This window comes from Ursus arctos, unplaced genomic scaffold (genome assembly GCF_023065955.2).
Source record: "Ursus arctos isolate Adak ecotype North America unplaced genomic scaffold, UrsArc2.0 scaffold_20, whole genome shotgun sequence".
NCBI classification, from domain to species: Eukaryota; Metazoa; Chordata; class Mammalia; order Carnivora; family Ursidae; genus Ursus; species Ursus arctos.
Genome location: NW_026622875.1, coordinates 31,142,024 through 31,162,350, shown reverse-complemented (window position 1 = coordinate 31,162,350; position 20,327 = coordinate 31,142,024). Strand labels below are relative to the sequence as shown.

The 20,327-nt window shown below is 39.9% G+C and overlaps 1 protein-coding gene across 5 annotated transcripts in view; it reads left to right on the top strand.

The window, feature by feature from the left end:
* The window catches only part of COL6A5 (collagen type VI alpha 5 chain), a 130,548-nt gene extending 122,507 nt beyond the window's left edge, over positions 1–8,041 (top strand). For 2 of the 5 annotated variants that reach the window (XM_057316003.1, XM_057316006.1), the window contains exons 41-42: positions 7,215–7,271; positions 7,392–8,041. In XM_057316003.1, the coding sequence (XP_057171986.1) occupies positions 7,215–7,234 (20 nt within the window). In that variant the 3' untranslated portion in view covers positions 7,235–7,271; positions 7,392–8,041. The remainder of the gene's footprint in view (positions 1–7,214; positions 7,272–7,391) is intronic. The other 3 variants (XM_057316005.1, XM_057316004.1, XM_057316007.1) reach the window with 3 other exon arrangements.
* Positions 8,042–20,327: the final 12,286 nt, after the last annotated feature.

The window sequence follows — 20,327 nt, the reverse complement described above, 5'->3', positions numbered from 1 at the left end:
GGTAGCCCCAGAGAGAAGAGAACTGGAGAAGGGGATCCTCTAATTCTAATTATGGGAACTGCATAAGCCCTGGGCTCTTCACTAAGCTGTGCAAGGATGGGGAAGACCCAGAACAGGACAGCGAGGGCTTCGGACATTAAACTGAGAATGTAATCACTGCCTACCGGAGGTAACACGGCACTTGCACTCAACCTACCAGGTTGATTGCCTGCTGACAAAAAAATTAAAATTCTACACAGAATCATACTAGGATTTAGAGTCGATACAGCATAATATTCAAAATGTTCAGGATAAAATCTAAAACTAGGCAACATACAGAGAACCAGGAGATGTGAACAATTCACAAAGGAAAAGACAACCAACAGACAAAGCCATTGAAGCAGCTATGATAACTATGTTCCATGAGATAAAGGCAAACAACTTGAACAGAAAGATACTCAGCAGAAATGTGTGCTGATGAGCCCTGGGTGTTATATGCAGCTAATGAATCATTTAACACCACATCAAAAACTAACGATGCACTATATGTTGGCTAATTGAACATAATAAAAAAAAACATAGAAATAATAAAAACAGGAACCGAAAGGAAATTTTAGAAGTGAAAAAATGTACATTGTCTGAAATAAAAAAGAAAAGATCACTGGACAGGCTCAAAAGCCCAAGGAAGACAACAGAGGAAAGAGTCAGTGAACTTGAAGATATGTTAATTATATAATCTGAAAGGGATTTTTAAAAATGAACAAAACATCGGAGACTTGTAAAATAATATCAAAAAGTCTAACGTTTGTTTCATTGGCATTCTAGAAGGAAAGTAGAAAGAAAAGGAAGTTAGATTAAGTCAGAAGAAAATATATATTTGAGAAAATCATGGACAAAAGATTCCCAAATTAGTAGAAGATATAACTTCACAGAGTTTAAAACCCAACTAAAGACACATCATTAACAGCTGAAAACAAAAGATAAAGAAAAATCTTGAAGCAGCTAGAGAAAATCTACATATTAAAAAAGAAGGGGACAATTCTTCAAATGATGGTAGATTTCTCATCAGAAACCATGGAAGCTGAAAGACAGTGAAACATCTTTTTATTTCACGTACTGAAATCAAAGAACTCAGAACACAGAATTTTATATCCAGCGAATATAACCCTTTGGAATGGAGGCAAAATAAAGATATTTCCAGATAAAGGAAAACTAAGAGGATTTGTGGCTAACAGACATGTGCTAAGGGAAAGCAGTGATGGGAGAACCAGGGAGTTGGGGTGAGGCCAAGTGACTGAAGACCAGATGGCTGAGAGAACATGCTGAGGAGGGGACCCAAGAGAAAAATCAAGGATGGGATTGGAAAGGGAGGCTGGTTGAGTGAGACAAAGTGGCAGGTACAAGCTGCAGCTCAGCCATGTACAGAGCCATACTGTCTGTAAGGTTATCCCATTGAGCTCCCTCCAAAACCCTGTGTAGGAGATAGGAAATAATACCTCTCATATTTGGATGGAGAAACTGAAGCTCAAATAGGTTTAGTGCCTTCCTGGGACTTGACCCTGGTCTGGCAGGTCCTGATTTAGTGTACTTTCCCAATACTGGAGGAAGGAATCAGATCTGAGCTAGAGAGGGTAGATGTAAAAGGGGATATCTTAGTCAGCTCAGGCTACCATAACAAATGCCATAGACTGGGGGGCTTAAACAACAGTAATTTATTTTCTCATGGTTCTGGAGGCTGGGAAGACCAAGATCAGGGCACCAGCCAATTTGGTTTCTAATGAGAGCTCACTTTCTGGCTTGCAGATAGCCACCTTCTTGCTCTGTTTTCACCTGGTGGAGATAGTCCTGGTGTCCCTTTCTCTTCCAAGGGCACCACTTTTATCAGATTGTGTCTCCATCCTTAAGACCTCATCTAATCTTAGTCACCTTCTTAAAGGCCCTATATCCAATTTAGTCATGTGACGGGTAGGGCTTCAACATATGAATTTGGGGGGAAACAACTCAGTCCACAGCAAGGAATATAATTAACAACATAATCACAGGAAGAAACCCTATAAATCGGCATTGTCCAAGCTTGTCTACGCATTATAATGACCTGGGTATTTGTTGACAATTCCGTAGTCCAGCCTACACTCCACATCACTTAGGTCATATTCTCTAGCAGTGAGACACCGGCATCCATTTTTTTTTTTTTTTGAAGCTCCAGAGCAATTCCAATGTGTATATAAGTTTGAACAACACTGCTATAAATTTCTATTCAATCAGTCCTGTTAGATATCTTGAGATGAGATGGCTGCTGAAAATGATAAGGTTGGTAACTCAAAAGGATTATCAAGTAAGCATTTCTTCTTTGTTATTATTCTTCAAAATTTCTTTCCTCCGGAAGTTTTCTCCATTTTTCTACATAATTATATATCCTACATCTAGAAGTCGATGATGTCTTTACTCATTTCCCTCTGAGAGTTCTAGCCAACAACTTGATTTGGTGACATCTGGCCAGCTCTGCTCCATGAAGTCCATCTGAGTCTCTTTAGGAACTGTCCGTTTGGCTTCTTTCTTGGAATCATGGAAGATTAGAATGTGAAATTGGAATGACTTTAGAAATCAGTGAGTTGTTCTGAATCTTTTTACAGATAAGGAAATGAAAGCTGCAGCCATCTAAAAGTGTCTTACCAAAGAATATTCACAGCACCTAGTCCAATACCATTTTGTCACAAAGATTTATACCCTACAATTATGTTTATAGAACACAGATTCACCTTAAAGTTAATCCATGGAAAAAAGATTAAAAAAATCTTTATCTGAAAAAAAATCGTTATCTGGGTTGTCTAAAGGTTGGAGATGATACAGGTGAAGGTCAAAGTGCACGCCGTGGCTGGCACATAACCAGCCAGTGTTATCCTACATGCATGATCTGTCTGGTAATATATTTGACAATTAAAAATAAAAATCCATTGTGAAGAATGATCAGCCCTTATATGCTTATCTTTACTGTGTTTATCTTTGTTTTCCCAAAGAGAGTGGGCTTTTCTTTTCACCTGCTCATTTTTCTGATGTTTTGATTTTATCTATCTACTCAATGTTCAGATTATTTTTCTCATTATAATGTACATTTGTAAGATTTTAATGTGGATTTTTAAAAAGTATAACTGTATTCCTTTTCCCATTATGCCAATTTAGGGCCCGTTTCTTAGTCTTTATTTTTCTAACATCAAGTGCAGTGTTTCTCAAAGTGTGGTTCCTGGACCATCAACATCAACATCATCTAGGAAGTCACTGGAATCCTATCAAAGACCTGTTGAAAATCAGAAACTCTGGGGTTGGGGCCCTCCAGATGATTCTGATGCAGGCTAGAGTTTGAGACCAACTGACCCAGTTTTTCAACTATTGAACCTAAATTAGTCTTCTTTAATGGGAGTCCTTTCTTTAGATATCAATAGGTAATTGGGGGAAAATTTTCCCTGTAAAACACTGATAAGTAGGTATCATTTCTTCAGGACTTCTCAATGCCTTTATTGGGCTAATCTTCATTGTGATTCAGAGAAAGGGGCTATAGTTAAACCACTATGACCACAGAATCTTGTATCAGGGAGCATCTTATTGGACTAGTGTTCTCTAGAAACCATTTGGGAAATAGTAGTTGAAAGAGTGAATCCAGGGATCACTGGATGGGGATGTGGATTTGACTCCTATTTCTGCAGTTACTGGTCATGTGATCACAGGCACATTACTTTGCCTTTCTGAGCTTGCATTTCCCTATCTGTAAAATGGGCATAATAATAGAGCCTACATTGTAGGGTAATGTGATCACTAAATGAATGTTAAGTGCTTCAAACATCACTTTACATAGAGTGAAAACTTAATACATGTTAGCTATTATTTAAAATTACGATGATGATAATGACGATGAAGACAGCGATGATGACAAATGGCATTAGAGTTGATGGCCTTGGTGGAAAGAATGCCAGATTGAGAATGAGGAGCTCCGGAGGCTAATTTTGGTTCTGTCACCAACTAGCTTTGTGATCTCAAATAGTCACCTGATTGCCTTGGTCTTCAACTTTCTTATTTGTGTAATGAGGAGCTTAGGGAGGCCAGTGTTTTTCATACTGAGGGACACACAAAGACTTCCCCAGGCATGGATTTCTAAAAATTAGTCTTAAAGGACTCTGTCTACCTAAGAATGTCTCTATCTAAGGAATCATGGAGGGTCTCCTTTCCTGCATCCCCTTTTACAAATGTCCCCCACCTCATGCAAAAAAAAAAAAAGGCATATTTCTCAGCCATCCTTTTTTTAAGATTTTATTTTTAAGTAATCTCTACACCCAGCATGGGTCTGGAACTCACAACCCTGAGATCAAGAGTTGCATATCCTTCCAACCGAGCCAGCTAGGCATCCCTTTCTCAGCCATTCTGAATCTGATGGTGTGCTTTGCCCAAGTATAAACCCTCCTAGGGAGGCACAGGATAGGGGGTGGGGAGCATGTTGTCAAACAAGTAGTCATTTTATTTTTTTTAATATTTTTTTATTATGTTATGTTAGTCACCATACAGTACATCCTTAGTTTTTGATGTAGTGTTCCATAATTCATTATTTGCGTATAACACCCAGTGCTCCATGCAATACGTGCCTCCTTACTACCCATCACCAGCCTATCCCAGTCCCCCACCCCCTTCCCCTCTGAAGTCCTCAGTTTGTTTCCCAGAGTCCATAGTCTCTCATGGTTCATTCCCCCTTCTGTTTACCCCTCCTTCATTCTTCCCTTCCTCCTCCTACCGATCTTCCTGCTATTTCTTATGTTCCCTAAATGAGTGAAACCATATGGTAATTTTAAATACTGGATCTGTAGGCCTCCTTTAAGCCAAGCAAGGTTTCAGGTCTTTCTCAACCTGTACATGTTTCTGTAAAGGAAGACATGTGTTGCTAGAAATGAAGTATTTGAACTCATGGATGTTCTGAATTCACGTATACTATAGAGTGAGGATGGTAGGAGTGATGATAAGTTTCATTTAGTAACCTGGCCTGTTCCATTTCCTGATTCTTGGCAAGAGATACATCTGTGAGAACAAAGCAAAAGCCTATAAATGAGGTATCAATGGAGAGCAAGTATTATTTCATCAGGCCAAAAAAATCATAACAAAACCCTTAATCATTTACCAATCTTGGAATGGAATCATAAGTAAGACATCATCACAGAGACCCTCGATAACGTACTTACTTTGATTGGAAGACCAAATCTCCCAACTGAAAGAGGTGTTGATTGGTTTTACTGTAAGGACTAGTTCTGCCAATTAAGCTATATGGGGATATGTCCCATTCAGAGAGTCAGCTAAGTTGGAGCTTCAAAATTCTGAAGAAAAAATATATGAAACAGATTATAAGAAATATTATTTTATTAAAAAATATAGTAATAGCATACATGTTAAGTGTGCTTTATTTATCAATATTAAGATTTTCCAGCCATATTTTAGTTTCTCAGGTTAAACACCATACCTGTAAGCGAAAGAATAACTAGTATCATTAATAGCCATTTGATAAGTTTAGTGAAGTGTTTTTGGGTAAATTTCCCAGAAGTGAGAAAATGTCATCCGGTGACTGGGTAACAGATTCTTTTGTAAATAAAACCTTTTGAAAGATTACTGGGTAGTTTTTGGCATGTAATTTAGAATTCAAAGAATTGTTTGGTATTGTTGTAATAAAACTCCTTCAAAACCCATCTGTCTATGTAAACAATATTTATCAGTGCTTAAATCTATAACAATAAATATTAATAGAATTAATATTAAACTTTGTCTCACTCTAGCAATAAATTGTAGTAGTAAGTAAAAGCAATAGGCAAAAACTATCCATCTCAATAAGAAATGCATTTCCAATAAAATTTTTAACTTTTGTTTTGATAGAATTACCAAAATTGATAAATTGTAATGGTAATCCATTAGAAAATGTGAACACATAGAAGTTTATCGTCACAGGGAATAAAACACATGTGCTTAAATATATTTTTGCTGCAGAGGATTACGATTAGGCAAACGAAAGACTTCAAAGCATTTAAATATATTACAGTTAAATGAAATTCTGTGTAGGAAGTGGAATGGAAATACATGTTTAAGGAGAAAAATGAACACTATAAAATATCTGACTTTGAACCATGAGCATGTTTACATATATTTTAAATGGAAAATGGTGCCATCAAATCACTGTGCTATATAGCTTCTATTGGGTAAATTAAAAGAAAAATGTGATGGTTTTATTTCTAAATGTGAGTTTTTATAATATGTCACAAATTACATACTTCTCAAATACTTAAACTAATAATGAAAAAATAATTAGATGTTAGCTTTAAAATATGCAAGGCAAGAGTACATGATTGTTTTCCTTTGCGATGGGGATGTAAGTGTCTGAAGACAAGTACGCGGGATCATCTCGCGTATCCTGCCTTTGGGTCAGGTTCCCTGGCACTGACCCTGGGGTGAGGATTTGTGTGCGGGTGATTTATTGAGATGGCACTCACTCACAGGAAAAACTGAAAGGGAATGGAGGAAGCAAGACAGGGAAGGAGTGGAAGACAAACAAGGGTGTCATCTCAGGCGAAGTACCATCGAGTACGGACGGCTTCAGCTTGCTCTATGCAGACGCTCCGGCATGCTGAGTTGTGCTGCCCAGTCATCCTGACCTGAGACAAAGAAGTTGGGCTTTCTCACTCTCTCAGTAGATCATTGATCTGCCAAGGGCTGTGAATTCCCAGGCACTCGTGCCGCGTGTGATTAAAGCCACTCCAGCGGCTGGACAGCAGCCCTCCTGAGAATAGTAGGTGGGATGGCGAAGCGAAAGCTCACACGAGGTTGGTTAGGGAGGAGGGGGAAAGAGGAATAGGAGGGGAAGGAATGTTGTCCTAGAAATTAATGCTAAAAAAGATTAGAAGGATTCTGGGCAGAGTCCTAGCTCTGCACATTCCTTCTAGCTCTGAATCAACGAGACCAGCCACTGACTGTGCTAAGTGTGGAACTTCAGATGATGAATGTACCAACATTTTCCCAGGAAGAAGCATATCTATAGTTCTACTTATGTTGCTCATTTGTATGTATCATCACATCACCCTTTCACTTTGACTATTAAAAATGGCACAATTATGTGTATTCAATTCATATGTGGCAAAAGAGGAGTCGAGTCTAGAGGGAACATTGTAAACAAATCTGGTGACATTAAGAACAATTCATATTTTTATGTTTTGCAGATGGTGAGGACTCAAGATGATCATAGCAGAAAAGGAAGATCGCTCCATTGGTAATGTGTGAGTCCATGTGTTTCTAACCAGAAATTATAAATCATCTGTTAGAAGTGGAGTGGTGAGGGGCAGGAATTTCTCATGAAACCAATTGGCTAATAACGTGCTAAATTTGTTCTGTTTCAGATCTGAAAGGGAGATTTTTCTGAGTGAAAACATAAAAAAGAAGAACTGAGAAACTAGGAATGATTTCATTTCTTCCGAGAATTGGGACAACTGACCAGGAAAAGTTAACTGAATCTTTTCTTTGACAGCTCCGCATGGTTCAGGTGGCAATATGATGATATATCTGCTTGAAGAAGACTTTAATCATAGTTTTCATCACATCTACACCTCAGATTGGACAGTTGAATAAAAAGCAGTTAGAATTAGAATTTCCTAGGAACGTCTCCTATCTCTTCATAGAATGAGAAATTCATGTCCATCTCTTCAATTCTGGTACAACTCTCCTGGGGCATCCAGCCCTGAGTGCCCTGTCTAACCCACCTGGCAAGCTGCTACCACCGCAGTCAACGCTTGCTCTTCGCCAGAACACTTGGAAAAGAATGGAGTTTGTGAGAAAGAAAAATGCGAGATGAGGCTAATTTTATGAATGGTTGTTTTGTGCTGTGATCATTTGTTTTACATTTTAGCATGCTTTGCTTTGTATGTACTTGATTTTTGCTGGGAAAAAAAATTATGGAAAAGCATGAATATTCTGTATGACCAGAGCTGTTCTTGGGAATTACAATGGAACAAGAGACAAGTTCTAGAATAAAAGCAAGTCTGACCTGGAAGCGTATTCTGTTCATTTTTATTTACCTGTTCATTTATTTACCTGTAGTCTAACTCAGGCCCATTGAAACACCAGTACAGGATTAAACATATTTGGAATATATATATATATATATATATATATATATATATATATATATATATACACACACATACACACACACACATATATGCCAATAGTGAATTCATTTTTTAAATCTTTCAATTTGGTCAAGGCAACTAGTAATTGCCAAGTGAGTATATTCTGTGTATTTTAAAAGTGACTATGTTAATAGGGTAATACTACTGGCGATTTTGTACTTTTCTCACATAATTTCCCATAACATTACCTTTTTTGTTTGAATAATTTTAAAATAACCCAATTGATTAAAAGTAGGGTGTCAAAAATTTTAAAGTACCCACATACTGCTCTCTAGGAAGTTCTAAAGCAAACTCTACCCTTTAATAAAGTTTTGTTTTTCCCTAAGAATCCTGATATGTGCACATGTGTATAAATGTATGTATAAGGAACACACCAGATCCCTAAATATGAGGATAATAGGAGTTACCAAGAATGTGAAGCCACGGGGCGCCTGGGTGGTATAGTGGTTAAGCGTCTGCCTTTGGCTCAGGGCGTGATCCTGGCGTTATGGGATCGAGCCCCACATCAGACTCCTCTGCTATGAGCCTGCTTCTTCCTCTCCCACTCCCCCTGCTTGTGTTCCCTCTTTTGCTGGCTGTCTCTATCTCTGTCAAATAAATAAATAAAATCTTTAAAAAAAAAAAAAAAGAATGTGAAGCCAAAGGAACTCACACTCTGCTGATGGGAGCGTGGATTGTTCCGCCTTTGAACAGCAAGTTAGCGATACCTAGTTAGGTTGATGATGCATCTATCCTACAACCCAGCTGTCCCACTACTAGATCTACATGCCTGTGGAAGCTCTCACACATGTTCACGACGGCATTGTGTGTTTCCGTGAAGTGTTGCCACCAACTGAAATGTCCTAAATGTGGTATGTTGTACACTAGAGCTGTATCTATAAACAGTGGACAAATAAGGAAGATAATATTGAAACAAAAGAAGTTGCAGAAGGATACATTATGATGTCATTTAGACAACATTTTGAAACCTGAGAAGCAATATTGCCTACTGTTTATGATTGCCCACAACTGTAGTGAAAGCATATATAACACCACCTATATAACACCAAATTCACGACAGTGGTTATCTTTCAGTGGGGAGGGATAAAGCAGGGGTCCAATTATCATTATAATGTTTTATTTCTTAAGCTGGAAATTGGAAAAATAGTATTCTTTATATTTTATACATTTTTGGATGCCTGACATATTTCATAGTTTAAAAAGAGTAAGTCCAATCATAAAAGTAATCATAAAATTCAAATAAATCCTTATGCTACGTCCAACATCATGTTAAGAATTGTGAGGAATTTAAAAATATGTATAACTGGGGCACCTGGGTGGCTCAGTTGGTTAAGCATCTGCCTTCGGCTCCGGTCACGATCCCAGGATCCTGGGACCAAGCCCCACGTAGGGCTCCCTGCTCAGCGGGGTGTCTGCTTCTCCTCCTTCTCCTTCTCCTTCTGCTGCTCTCCCTGCTTATGCTCTCTCGCTCTCTCGCTCTCTCTCTCTCTCAAATAAATAAAATCTTAAACTCATGTTTCTATTAAAAAATAAAATAAATAAAAAATAAAAATACGTATAACTGTCCTTGCTGTTGATGAGTTGGCATTAAGTCAAGGTTGCTAGCGTTAGATAACATCCTAGAACAATGGTTCTCCTTGAACAACAAGCACCAGGGAAACTTTTCCCATCGCTGGTGTGCCACTTAAGTTTGATAGCTGTATAGAATTAGTTTATGTTACCACTGAGTGTACATTCACCTTCCATGTGGATGTTGTGTCTGAGTGGTCACTTCAGGCTGCTCGATGCAAGTTGATGCACACGAGACGTAAGAGCGGTGATAGAAGGGACATTGTTTCACTGGAGGGACAATCATACTGTAAATAGGAGTTTTAAAGAAATGTGTTATGTATTTTGGGTATTCCAGCCCAAAATTTAGTACTTGGATGTGTGCTGTGGGGACAAAGAAGTTGAGAACCAAGAGCAGAGAATGGCCAAAGGACGATGAAAATACTGTGCCTGAATTCAGAGTAAGGCTGCTAAGTGGAGCCAGTAATTGCTTTGGAAATCAAAGGAAAAAATCACTTGGGATTTCAATCATTGGAGAACACTTCCAGGAATAAAGGGGATTTACACCAGCTATTGCTTACAGATCATTAATGCTCTCCTTCCAGTTCCTTTAAGATGACAGTACAAATGCCTTCCATGCCTTAAAAGACCCTGCAAAATCTGACTTTTGCTCATCTTTTCAGTCTAATCTCAGCCCACGGCAAGGAACCTCTTTCCCTGAGTGCCTCCTTTTCATCTTTCTGGGCTGGCTCTCACCTGCTTGGGAATACCTTCCATGAACTTTACAAAGCTGGGCAGGAACCCCCAGCACACTGCGTATTCTCCTAGTGCTGGATCTCTCCGTCTAGGTCCTCATCAGGGAGGGTTATAACAGCTTGTCTAGTTCGCTAGTCTATGTCCCCAAGAGGCACGAAAGTGAACACCCCTACTTGTCCATCACTGTACCCCCAACACCCAGGATGCCACCTGGCACTTAAAAGGTATCCAATAAAAGTTTGATGAATGAATAAACACATTCACCTTGAGAGATAAATATGGTCTAGTATGGATAGGAAGGGAACTGGCATGAGAAATGACAAGGGAACAATAGCCAGCAAGACCTGTGTGTGTGTTTGTGCACTGAGTCAATGGGCAGTGTGTGAGCAGTGTGTGACTGAATTGGATATCTGGGAATTAGTGGAAACTGAGGCCACAGCAGGTGTGGTGAGTTGCTGAAAAGCCTTTTCTTAAAAGCTTCAAGAAAAACCTGGCAAACTTTAAAAAAAAAATTGGAACCATTCTGTAATAGCCAATCTATTTGAATATGGAGTGACCTGTAAACAAAATTGCATGTCCTCAAAAAGGAGCCATGGCACATGCAGAAAGTACATACTTTCCTGAAGTTTCTGGGCAGAAACAACCCATAGCTGAGCACTGCAGCCTTATATGACATGGACAATGCCCCGCAGAACAGCTGGTCAGAATTACAGATGACTAAGAATCCTGTGATATCTCTGAGCAACTTTATTTAACATCTTGAATCTGATTCCTCAACCTTTTATCTGAGTGTGAGCAGTAGGGTTGAGAATTTGAATAATCATGGTTGAAAATTTGTGCAGCTCTTACTGGATAATAAATGGAAACATCTTTCCGTCTCTGACCCAAACTCTGGAATTTCGTTTGCTAAACCTCTTCTCTAGCCCTCCATCCTCCATCTTGCAAGCCCCAGAACATCTCACCTTGTAGCACAGTTGGAACTTAGAGTAGTATGTGCTCAATAATTATTTTTCTTTGCGTAGGGAAGAGATGAATGAAGAAGCCCTATCTTGCTGATCCTGGCTAATAGCCTGTTGGCCTCCCTCACTTCTTCCCAGCTCCTACTTCCCAAACTGAATTTGGATTGCGTGTTGAGAAAAATTCCTGTAGCAGCTAGAAGCGGTCCTCGCCACAGTTGCTGCTGATAAGGAAGTTCTCAGTTCCTATGACGAGAACAGCAGCTGCGTGGAGGCCTGGCTCACAAGACGCCTGTTTACAGTCCCTTACAAGAGTATATACAACCCCAAGATGATGGGGTATAATGAGACTAGATTAGTAAATAGACTAGCAAATAGCAAAAATCATCTTTTGTCTTCTCAGTTACTAGCACTTTTACAAAGTAAAAAAGTTTTTTCTAGTGTTACATAAATTGATCTCCAAGTGCCCTGTGTTTTGTGGTTTTGGGGGCCACGATCCTAACTACTCAAGGTGTAGCTTATGGACCGTGAACCATAAGCACCACCTGGAGCTTGTTAGAAATGCAGAATTCCTGGGCCCCACCTCAAGTCAATTGAGTTAGAACTTACGGGCAAATCACCAGGTGATTCATATGTACGTCTAAGCTTGAGAAGTACTGGCTTGGAATTCACTGGCTTGAAGCTCGGCAAACGAGTCGATGCATTTTGCAGACTTTCAGCTCAGCTTGGAATCACATATGCCATTTACCATTTGGCTTGTCTTATGCCCGTGATGGAGAATACAAAGATAAAACAGGTGACATATGCCTTGAGCTTATGGTCTTCTGGCGGGGAAGACTGACCCAGGAAGAGATCATTTCAATGTAATGTAGTCACGCTTAGGTGAAGCTATGCAGAGAGTGCTGTGATACGGAGGACTCCTTACCCCAGACAGGAAACCCAGAGAAAGTTTCTTCGAGAAGAGGTTCTTTGATACGAATGAAAATAATTGGATACAATTTAGTCAAGCAAAACTGGGTAAGTAATGCAGCAAAAAGCAATCGTCTCTCCCAGCTCTTTGTTTTTAAAATAGGTTTTTGTTTAAACCATAGACTCCATTGTCTTCATGGGAAGGGAATTGACTGTACGGATTTGGTATCGCTAACCCGAGGGTAGGAGTGCTGGGGGATGGGCAGAGAGAGGTTGGTACAGGCCAGCCAGACAGGAGCGCGTGCGCCATGTTGGAGAGTTTAGATTCTGCGCTGGGGGCACCAGAGAAGGAGCGTCGTCAGACTATTACAGCTGCTACTGAGGAGGTAGGAGGGGATCGAAAGCAAGTAGAACCCGTCACAAGGTCATCAGTTTTCTAGGCAAGAATGGACTGTGGTGCTCAGGCTGGAGAGGCACGAACATAAAAGAGGTACAATGAGTGGGACATGAAAATCTATTAGTTCAGATAGAATAAGGGGAAGAATTGGAAATCTAGGCCAGCAGTTCTCAAATTTGAGTGTGCATAAGAATCCCCTGGAGGGCTCCACCCCCAGAGTTTCTCTTTAGCAGCCCTGGGATGAGGCCTGAGAAGGTGCTTTTCTAACAAGTTTTCAGCGGGTGTTGACACTGCTCATCCTGGGGCCACGTTTCGATCATCACTGTTCTAGTATAGCTCAATGGTTCTCAATGTTTTCCTTCCAAATTCTTTTTTAAATTCTACTTAGTTGGGGCGCCTGGGTGGCACAGCGGTTGAGCGTCTGCCTTCGGCTCAGGGCGTGATCCCGTGTTATGGGATCGAGCCCCACATCAGGCTCCTCCGCTATGAGCCTGCTTCTTCCTCTCCCACTCCCCCTGCTTGTGTTCCCTCTCTCGCTGGCTGTCTCTCTCTCTGTCGAATAAATAAATAAATCTTTAAAAAAAAAAAATACTACTTAGTTAACATATAGTGTAAAATTGGTTTCAGGAGTAGAATTTAGTGATTCAACACTTACGTGTAACAACCAGTATTCATCACAACAAGTGCCCTTCTTAACGCCCATCACCCATCTAGCCCATCCCCCCATCCACCTCCCCTCCAGCAACCTTCAGTTTGTTCTCTATCCTTAAGGGTCTCTTATGGTTTGTCTCCTTCCTCTCCTTCTCTCCTTTTTCCCCTCCCTACACATTCATCTGTTTTGTTTCCTAAATTCCACATATGAGTGAGATCATATGGTATTTGTCTTTCTCTGACTTATTTCACTTGTACAGTACTCTCTACTTCCATCCACGTGGTTGTAAATGGCAAGATTTCATTCTTTTTGATGGCTAATAGTCCATTGTATGTATGCACCACATCATCTTTATCCATTCATCCATTGATGGACACTTGGGCTCTTTCCAAAATTTGGCTGTTTTTGATAATGCTGCGTAAACATCAGGGTGTATGTACCCCTTTGAATCTGTATTTTTGAACCCTTGGAGTAAATACCTACTAGTGCAATCATTAGTAGTAGGGTAAATCAATTTTTAACTTTTTGGGGACCTTCCCTACTGTTCTCCAGAGTGGCTGCACCAGTTTGCATTCCCACCAACAGTGTAGGAGGGTTCCCCTTTCTCCGCATCCTTGCCGATACCTACTGTTTCCTATGTTATTGATTTTAGCCATTCTGACGGGTGTGAGGTGGTATTTCATTGTGGTTTTGATTTGTATTTCCCTGATGCCAAGTGAGGTGAAGCATCTTTTCATATGTCTGTAAGCCATCTGGATGTCTTCTTTGGAAAAATGTCTATTCATGTCTTCTGCCCATTTCTTAACTGGATTATTTGTTTTTTGGGTGTTGAGTTTGATAAGTTCTTTATAGATTTTGGATACTAACCTTTTATCAAATATGTCATTTGAAAATATCTTTTCCCATTCCGTGGGCTGCTTTTAGTCTTGTCGATTGTTTCCTTCACTATGCAAAAGCTTTTTATCTTGATGAAATCCCAAGAGTTGACTTTTGCTTTTGTTTCCCTTGCCCCCAGAGACATGTCTAGTAAGAAGTTGCTGTGGCTGAGGTCAGAGGTTGCTGCTGGTGTTCTCCTCTAGGATTTTGATCATTTCCTGTCTCATATTTAGGTCTTTCATCCATTTTGAATTTATTTTTGTGTATGGTATAAGAAAGTGGTCCAGTTTCATTCTTATGCATGTTGCTGTCCAGTTTTCCCAACACCATTTGTTGAAGAGACTGTCTTTTCTCCATTGGATGTCCTTTCCTGCTTTGTTGAAGATTAGTTGAACATATAGTTGTGAGTCCTTTTCTCGGTTTTCTATTCTGTTCCATTGATCTATGTGTCTTTCTGCCAAAACCATGCTGTCTTAATGATGAAAGCTTTGTAATAGAGCTTGAAGTCCATAATTGTGATGCCTTCAGCTTTGCTTTCCTTTTTCAAGATTGCTTTGGCTATTTGGAATCTTTCATCATTCTGTACAAATTTTAGGATTTTTTGTTCTAGCTCTGTGAAAAATGCTGGGAGTATTTTGATAGGGATTGCATTAAATGTGTAGACTGCTTTGAGGAGCATAGACATTTTATCAATGTTTGTTCTTCCAATCCATGAGCATGGAATTTTTTTTTCCCACTTTTTGTCCTCTTCAATTTCTTTCATAAGTATTCTGTAGTTTTCAGAGTACAGATATTTTACCTCTTGGGTTAGGTTTATCCCTAGGTATCTTATTGTTTCTGGTGCAATTGTAAATGGGATCAAATCCTCGATTTCTTTTTCTGCTGCTTCATTATTGGTGTATAGTAATGCAATAGATTTTTATATATTTATTTTTATATCCTGCAAATTTGCTGAATTCATGTATTCTAGTAATTTTTTGGTGGAGTGTTTTAGGTTTTCTACTTAGAGTATCATGTCATCTGTGAAGAGTGACAGTTTGACTTCTTCCTTGCCAATTTGGATACCTTTTATTTCTTTTTGTTGTCTGATTGCTGAGGCTAAGACTTCTAGTTTTGTGTTAAATAGTACTGGTGAGAATGGACATCCCTCTGTTGTTCCTGACTGTAGGGGAAAAGCTCTCAGTTTTTCCCCATTGAGGATGATATTAGCTGTGGGTCTTTCAGATATGGCTTTTATGATGTCGATATTCCATCTATACCTACTTTGTTGAGGGTTTTTATCAAGAATGGATGCTGTACTTTGTCACATGCTTTTTCTGCATCTATGGAGAGGATCATATGGTTCTTACCCTTTCTTTTATTAATGTGGTGTATCACATTGATTGATTTGCGAAGATTGAAACACCCCTGCACCCCAGGAGTAAATCCCACTTGATCGTGGTAAACAATTCTTTTAATGTCCTGTTGGATTCAATTTGCTAGTATTTTGTTGAGGATTTTTATATCCATGTCCATCAGGGATATTGGCCGGTAATGCTCCTTTTTAGTGAGGTCTTTGTCTGGTTTTGGAATCAAGATAATGCTGGCCTTGTAGAACTAGTATGGAAGTTTTCTTTCCATTTTTATTTTTTGGAACAGTTTGAGAAGAATAGTTATAAAATCTTTCTTGAATGTTTGGTAGAATGCCCCTGGGAAGCCATCTGGCCCTGGACTTTAGTTTCTTGGGAGATTTTTGATTACTGATTCAACTTCTTTGTTGATTATGGGTCTGCTCAAACTTTCTATTTTGTCCTGTTTCAGTTTTGATGGTTTATATGTTTCTAGGATTTTGACCATTTCTTCCAGATTGCCCAGTTTGTTGGCATACAATTTTTCATAATCTTCTCTTATAATCGTTTGTATTTCTGTGATGTTGGTTGTGATCTCTCCTCTTTCACTCATGATTTTATTTATTTGGGTCCTTTCTCTTTCCTTTTGATAGAATTGGCTAGGGGATTATCAATTTTATTAATTCTTTTAAAAACCAGGTCTTAGTTTCATTGACCTGTTTTTTTCATTTCTATATTGTTTATTTCTGCTCTAATCTTATTATTTCCCTTCTTCTGCTGGCTTTAAGCTTTATTTGCTGATTCTTTTCTAGGTCCTTTAGGTGTAAGGTTAGGTTGTGTATTTGAGACTTTTGTTGCTTTTTGAGGTAGGCCTGTATTGCAATATATTTCCCTCTTAGGACCACCTTTGCTGTATCCTAAAGGTTTTGGACTGCCGTGTTTTCATTTTCATCTGCTTCCATGTACTTTTTTAATTTCTTCTTTAATTTCCTGATTAACCCATTCATTCTTTAGTAGTATATTCCTTAACCTCCATTGATTTGTGGCTTTTCCAAATTTTTTCTTGTGTTTGACTTCAAGTTTCATAGCATTGTGGTCAGAAAATATGCATGGTATGGTCTCAGTCTTTTTGTTCTTGTCAAGGGCTGATTTGTGACCCAGAGTGTGATCTATTTGGAGAATGTTCCATGTGCATTCAAAAAGAATGTGTATTTCACTACTTTAGGATGAAATATTCTGAATATATCTGTTAAGTCCACCTGGTCCAGTGTGTCACTCAAAGCCATTGTTTCCTTATTGATTTTCTGCTTAGATAATCTGCCCATTGCTGTAAGTGGGGTGTGAAAGCTCCCTACTACTAGTGTATTATTATCAATGAGTTTCTTTATGTTTGTTATTAATTGATTTATATATTTGGGTGCTTCCAATTTGGCGGCATAAATATTTACAATTGTTAGATCTTCTTGATGGTTAGACCCCTTAATTATGATATAATGCCCTTCTTCATCTCTTGTTACAGTCTTTGTTTTAAAATCTAGTTTGGGGATGCCCAGGTGGCTCAGTCAGTTAATTATCTGCCTTTAGCTCAGGTTATGATCCCGGGGTCCTGGGATCGAGTCCCCTGTTGGGGTCCCTGCTCAGTAAGGAGTCTGCTTCTCTCTCTCCCTCTGGCTCATGCTCATGCTCTTTCTCTCTCTCTCTCAAATAAATAAATAAAATCTTTTAAAAAAAGTAAGATCTAGTTTGTTTGAGATAAGTATGGCTACTCTGGATTTCTTTTGATGTTCATTTGCATAATAGATGGTTCTCCATCCCCTCACTTTCTTTTTTTTTTTTTTTTTTAAAGATTTTATTTATTTATTCGACAGAGATAGAGACAGCCAGCGAGAAAGGGAACACAAGCAGGGGGAGTGGGAGAGGAAGAAGCAGGCTCCCAGTGGAGGAGCCTGATGTGGGGCTCGATCCCAGAACGCCGGGATCACGCCCTGAGCCGAAGGCAGACGCTTAACCGCTGTGCCACCCAGGCGCCCCCATCCTCTCGCTTTCAATCTGTAGGTACCTTTAGGTCTAGAATGAGTCTCCTGTAGGCAGCATATAGATGGATCTTTTTTTTTTTTAATCCATTCTTATACCATATGTCTTCTGATTGGAGCATTTAGTCCATTTACATTCAGAGTGATTATTGAAAGATATGAATTTAGCACTATTGTGTTACCCGTAAAGTTGGTATTTCTGGTGATGTTCTCTGTTCCTTTCTAGTCTTTGTTACTTTTGGTCTTTTTCCCCCCCACCCAAAGAGTGAAAATGGCATCTCCCTGCTCTGTAGTCCCTGGAGTGGGGAGATTGTACCTGCCACTTTTCAGAAAGCCCTCACAGAAGAGCAAACAATCACTTCCACCAGATGCCTGCCTTCGCCCTGCTTGCATCTGAGCTGTCCACCTGCTAGGTGGCCCAGCACTCCTGTGTTTAATCTCAGGTGTGTGGCTGGGTTTCAAAACTTCAAGTTTTAGAGATCTGTACTGATTCTCTGGGGGACGGTCTCACTGCACTGTGGCCCTTGCCAGCTTGTCCCAGAAATCTCTTGTGTGACCACGCAGCCGTTCAGAGTTTACAGTAAAGAGCAGCTAAAAGCCAACACTAAGGTTTGCCAACCTCAGCTGGTGTCTGTTCCTGTGCTAGGGAATGGGCCAGCTCAATGGCATCTGAGGGTATTTTGTCCCTGTGCCGCCACTCCCAAATGTACTCTAAGCAGGGGAACTGCTTCTCCCTTGTGACCCAGAGGATCTTCAGACCATGCTGTCCACTCCTAGGTCTCTGCCCTTCCCACCAGAGCACCACTAAGCCCACCAGGTGTGACCCTGGCAATGGCACAGACCTCCAAACGTCAGACTCTATGCTCCACTGTTTATAAAAACTTGTGATATTCAGCCCCTCTCCCCTTCCCAGTCAATGGTTTGGGGGAAAGAAGTTTTTCTTGTGCAATTCTCTGCATGCGCTTTCTCTCTCTTTCTCTCTTGCTCCTCTCTCAGTGATCAGGGATCCCTCCCCTTTGCAGGACCCACAGCTCTTCTCTCCCCAAATCAACTCCCCACATCTCCTACATTCCACAGTGTGGCGGGTTTTTTAATCTCTAGTTGTTCAGTTTTGCTCTCTCAGTCCTCAGATCAATTTTTTGGGTGTTCAAAATGATTTGATATTTATGTAGCTGTTTTTGAGTAGTGAGACAAGCCTAGGGTCCCTTATTTTTCAGGCATCTTAACTCCTCTCCAGTGGTTCTCACTTTTGACTGCTCATTGAGAGCATCTGAGGAGTTTTTTAAACTACTGATGCCTGCCCCTCACCATTTAATCCTGATTAAATTAGTATGAGGTACAGCCTAAACACTGGGCATTTTTAAAGCTCAGGCAATTCTATTGCACAGCTGAACACCAGGTAAATACCACTTAACTATATCAACAACACAGAAAAAGGAGTCATTTTAATTTTTCTTAAATTTATTAAAATTCTTTCTTAATATTCTTATTTTCTTGTTCCTTCCAAATACTTCATTCTGTGTGTCTTTGTATGTGTGTGAACCCACGGTTTATCCATTTGGAAAGTCAATATGATATATGGTGATTACCATCTGAGAGGACAGATAACTGAAAAGGCCAAATAGACATTACTTGCACACCCAAGACAAGAGGAAGAGGGAAAGGAAAAGAAAAGCAAAGCCAAGCCCCACGTGTGGAGTTCTTACTGTGCACCAGATGCTGTAAAAGGTACTTCATATACGTTATTTCACTTAATGCCGACACCAAAAGGAAGAGTAAGAGATTATCTCTATTTTATAAATAAGGGATCTGGGACTCGGAAAGAGAGGGTCACATAGTCCAAGGAAAAGCAGGATTTAGATCTGGTTCTGCCCGTTTCTTCCAAAGACTGTACTCTTTTCATACATTCTCATGGGAAAAGAAATTGGCTATAAGGTACAGAGAAAAGAAAAAAGTAGCCAGAGGCGTCACATGATGGAACTCTAGTCCTAACTCTGTCCCTAACTGGTGGTGCCACTGTGAGTGAATCCCCACATCTCCGGGCCTTGATTTCTTCATCAATAAATGGGGCTACAAACTCTAATTCATTGGATTAAATGAAATAATACTCAGCACAATGCATAGCATATGAAAGTACTCAAGTAATGTTGGCTGTTACTATCTTCCTCCTCTTCTTCATCATTATCAATACAATCTTTCCCAAAATTCCTTCAGTTTATAAATTCTGAGATTAAGAATTTGTTACTTTCTTCTTTTTTTTTTAAGATCTTATTTATTTATTTGACAGGGAGAGAGAGCACAAGCCGGAGGAGTGGAAGGCAGAGGGAGAGGGGGAAGCAGGCTCCCTGATGAGCAGGGAACCTGATGTGGGGTTCCATCGGAGGACCCCGGGACCATGACCTGAGCCACAGGTAGACACTTAACTGACTGAGCCCCCAGGCGCCCCTAGAATTTGTTACTTTCTTTGGCATCAGCAGCAACTTTCTGAAACTCTTCAACCAGCGACCTCATCTTGAGAATTGGTCTTTGCTTACAATCAGCCGCTCCCTTCCTGTAACCCTCCCACTTTTCCTCACCCCTGGGATTTCCAGCCGGATGTTTGCTGGTCACCCACAGCTGTGACAGCGAGCTGTGGCAGTGTTTTGGTGACCTTTGCAGGTGGTCCATTGGATCTCACATGCTGTGCCTCTCT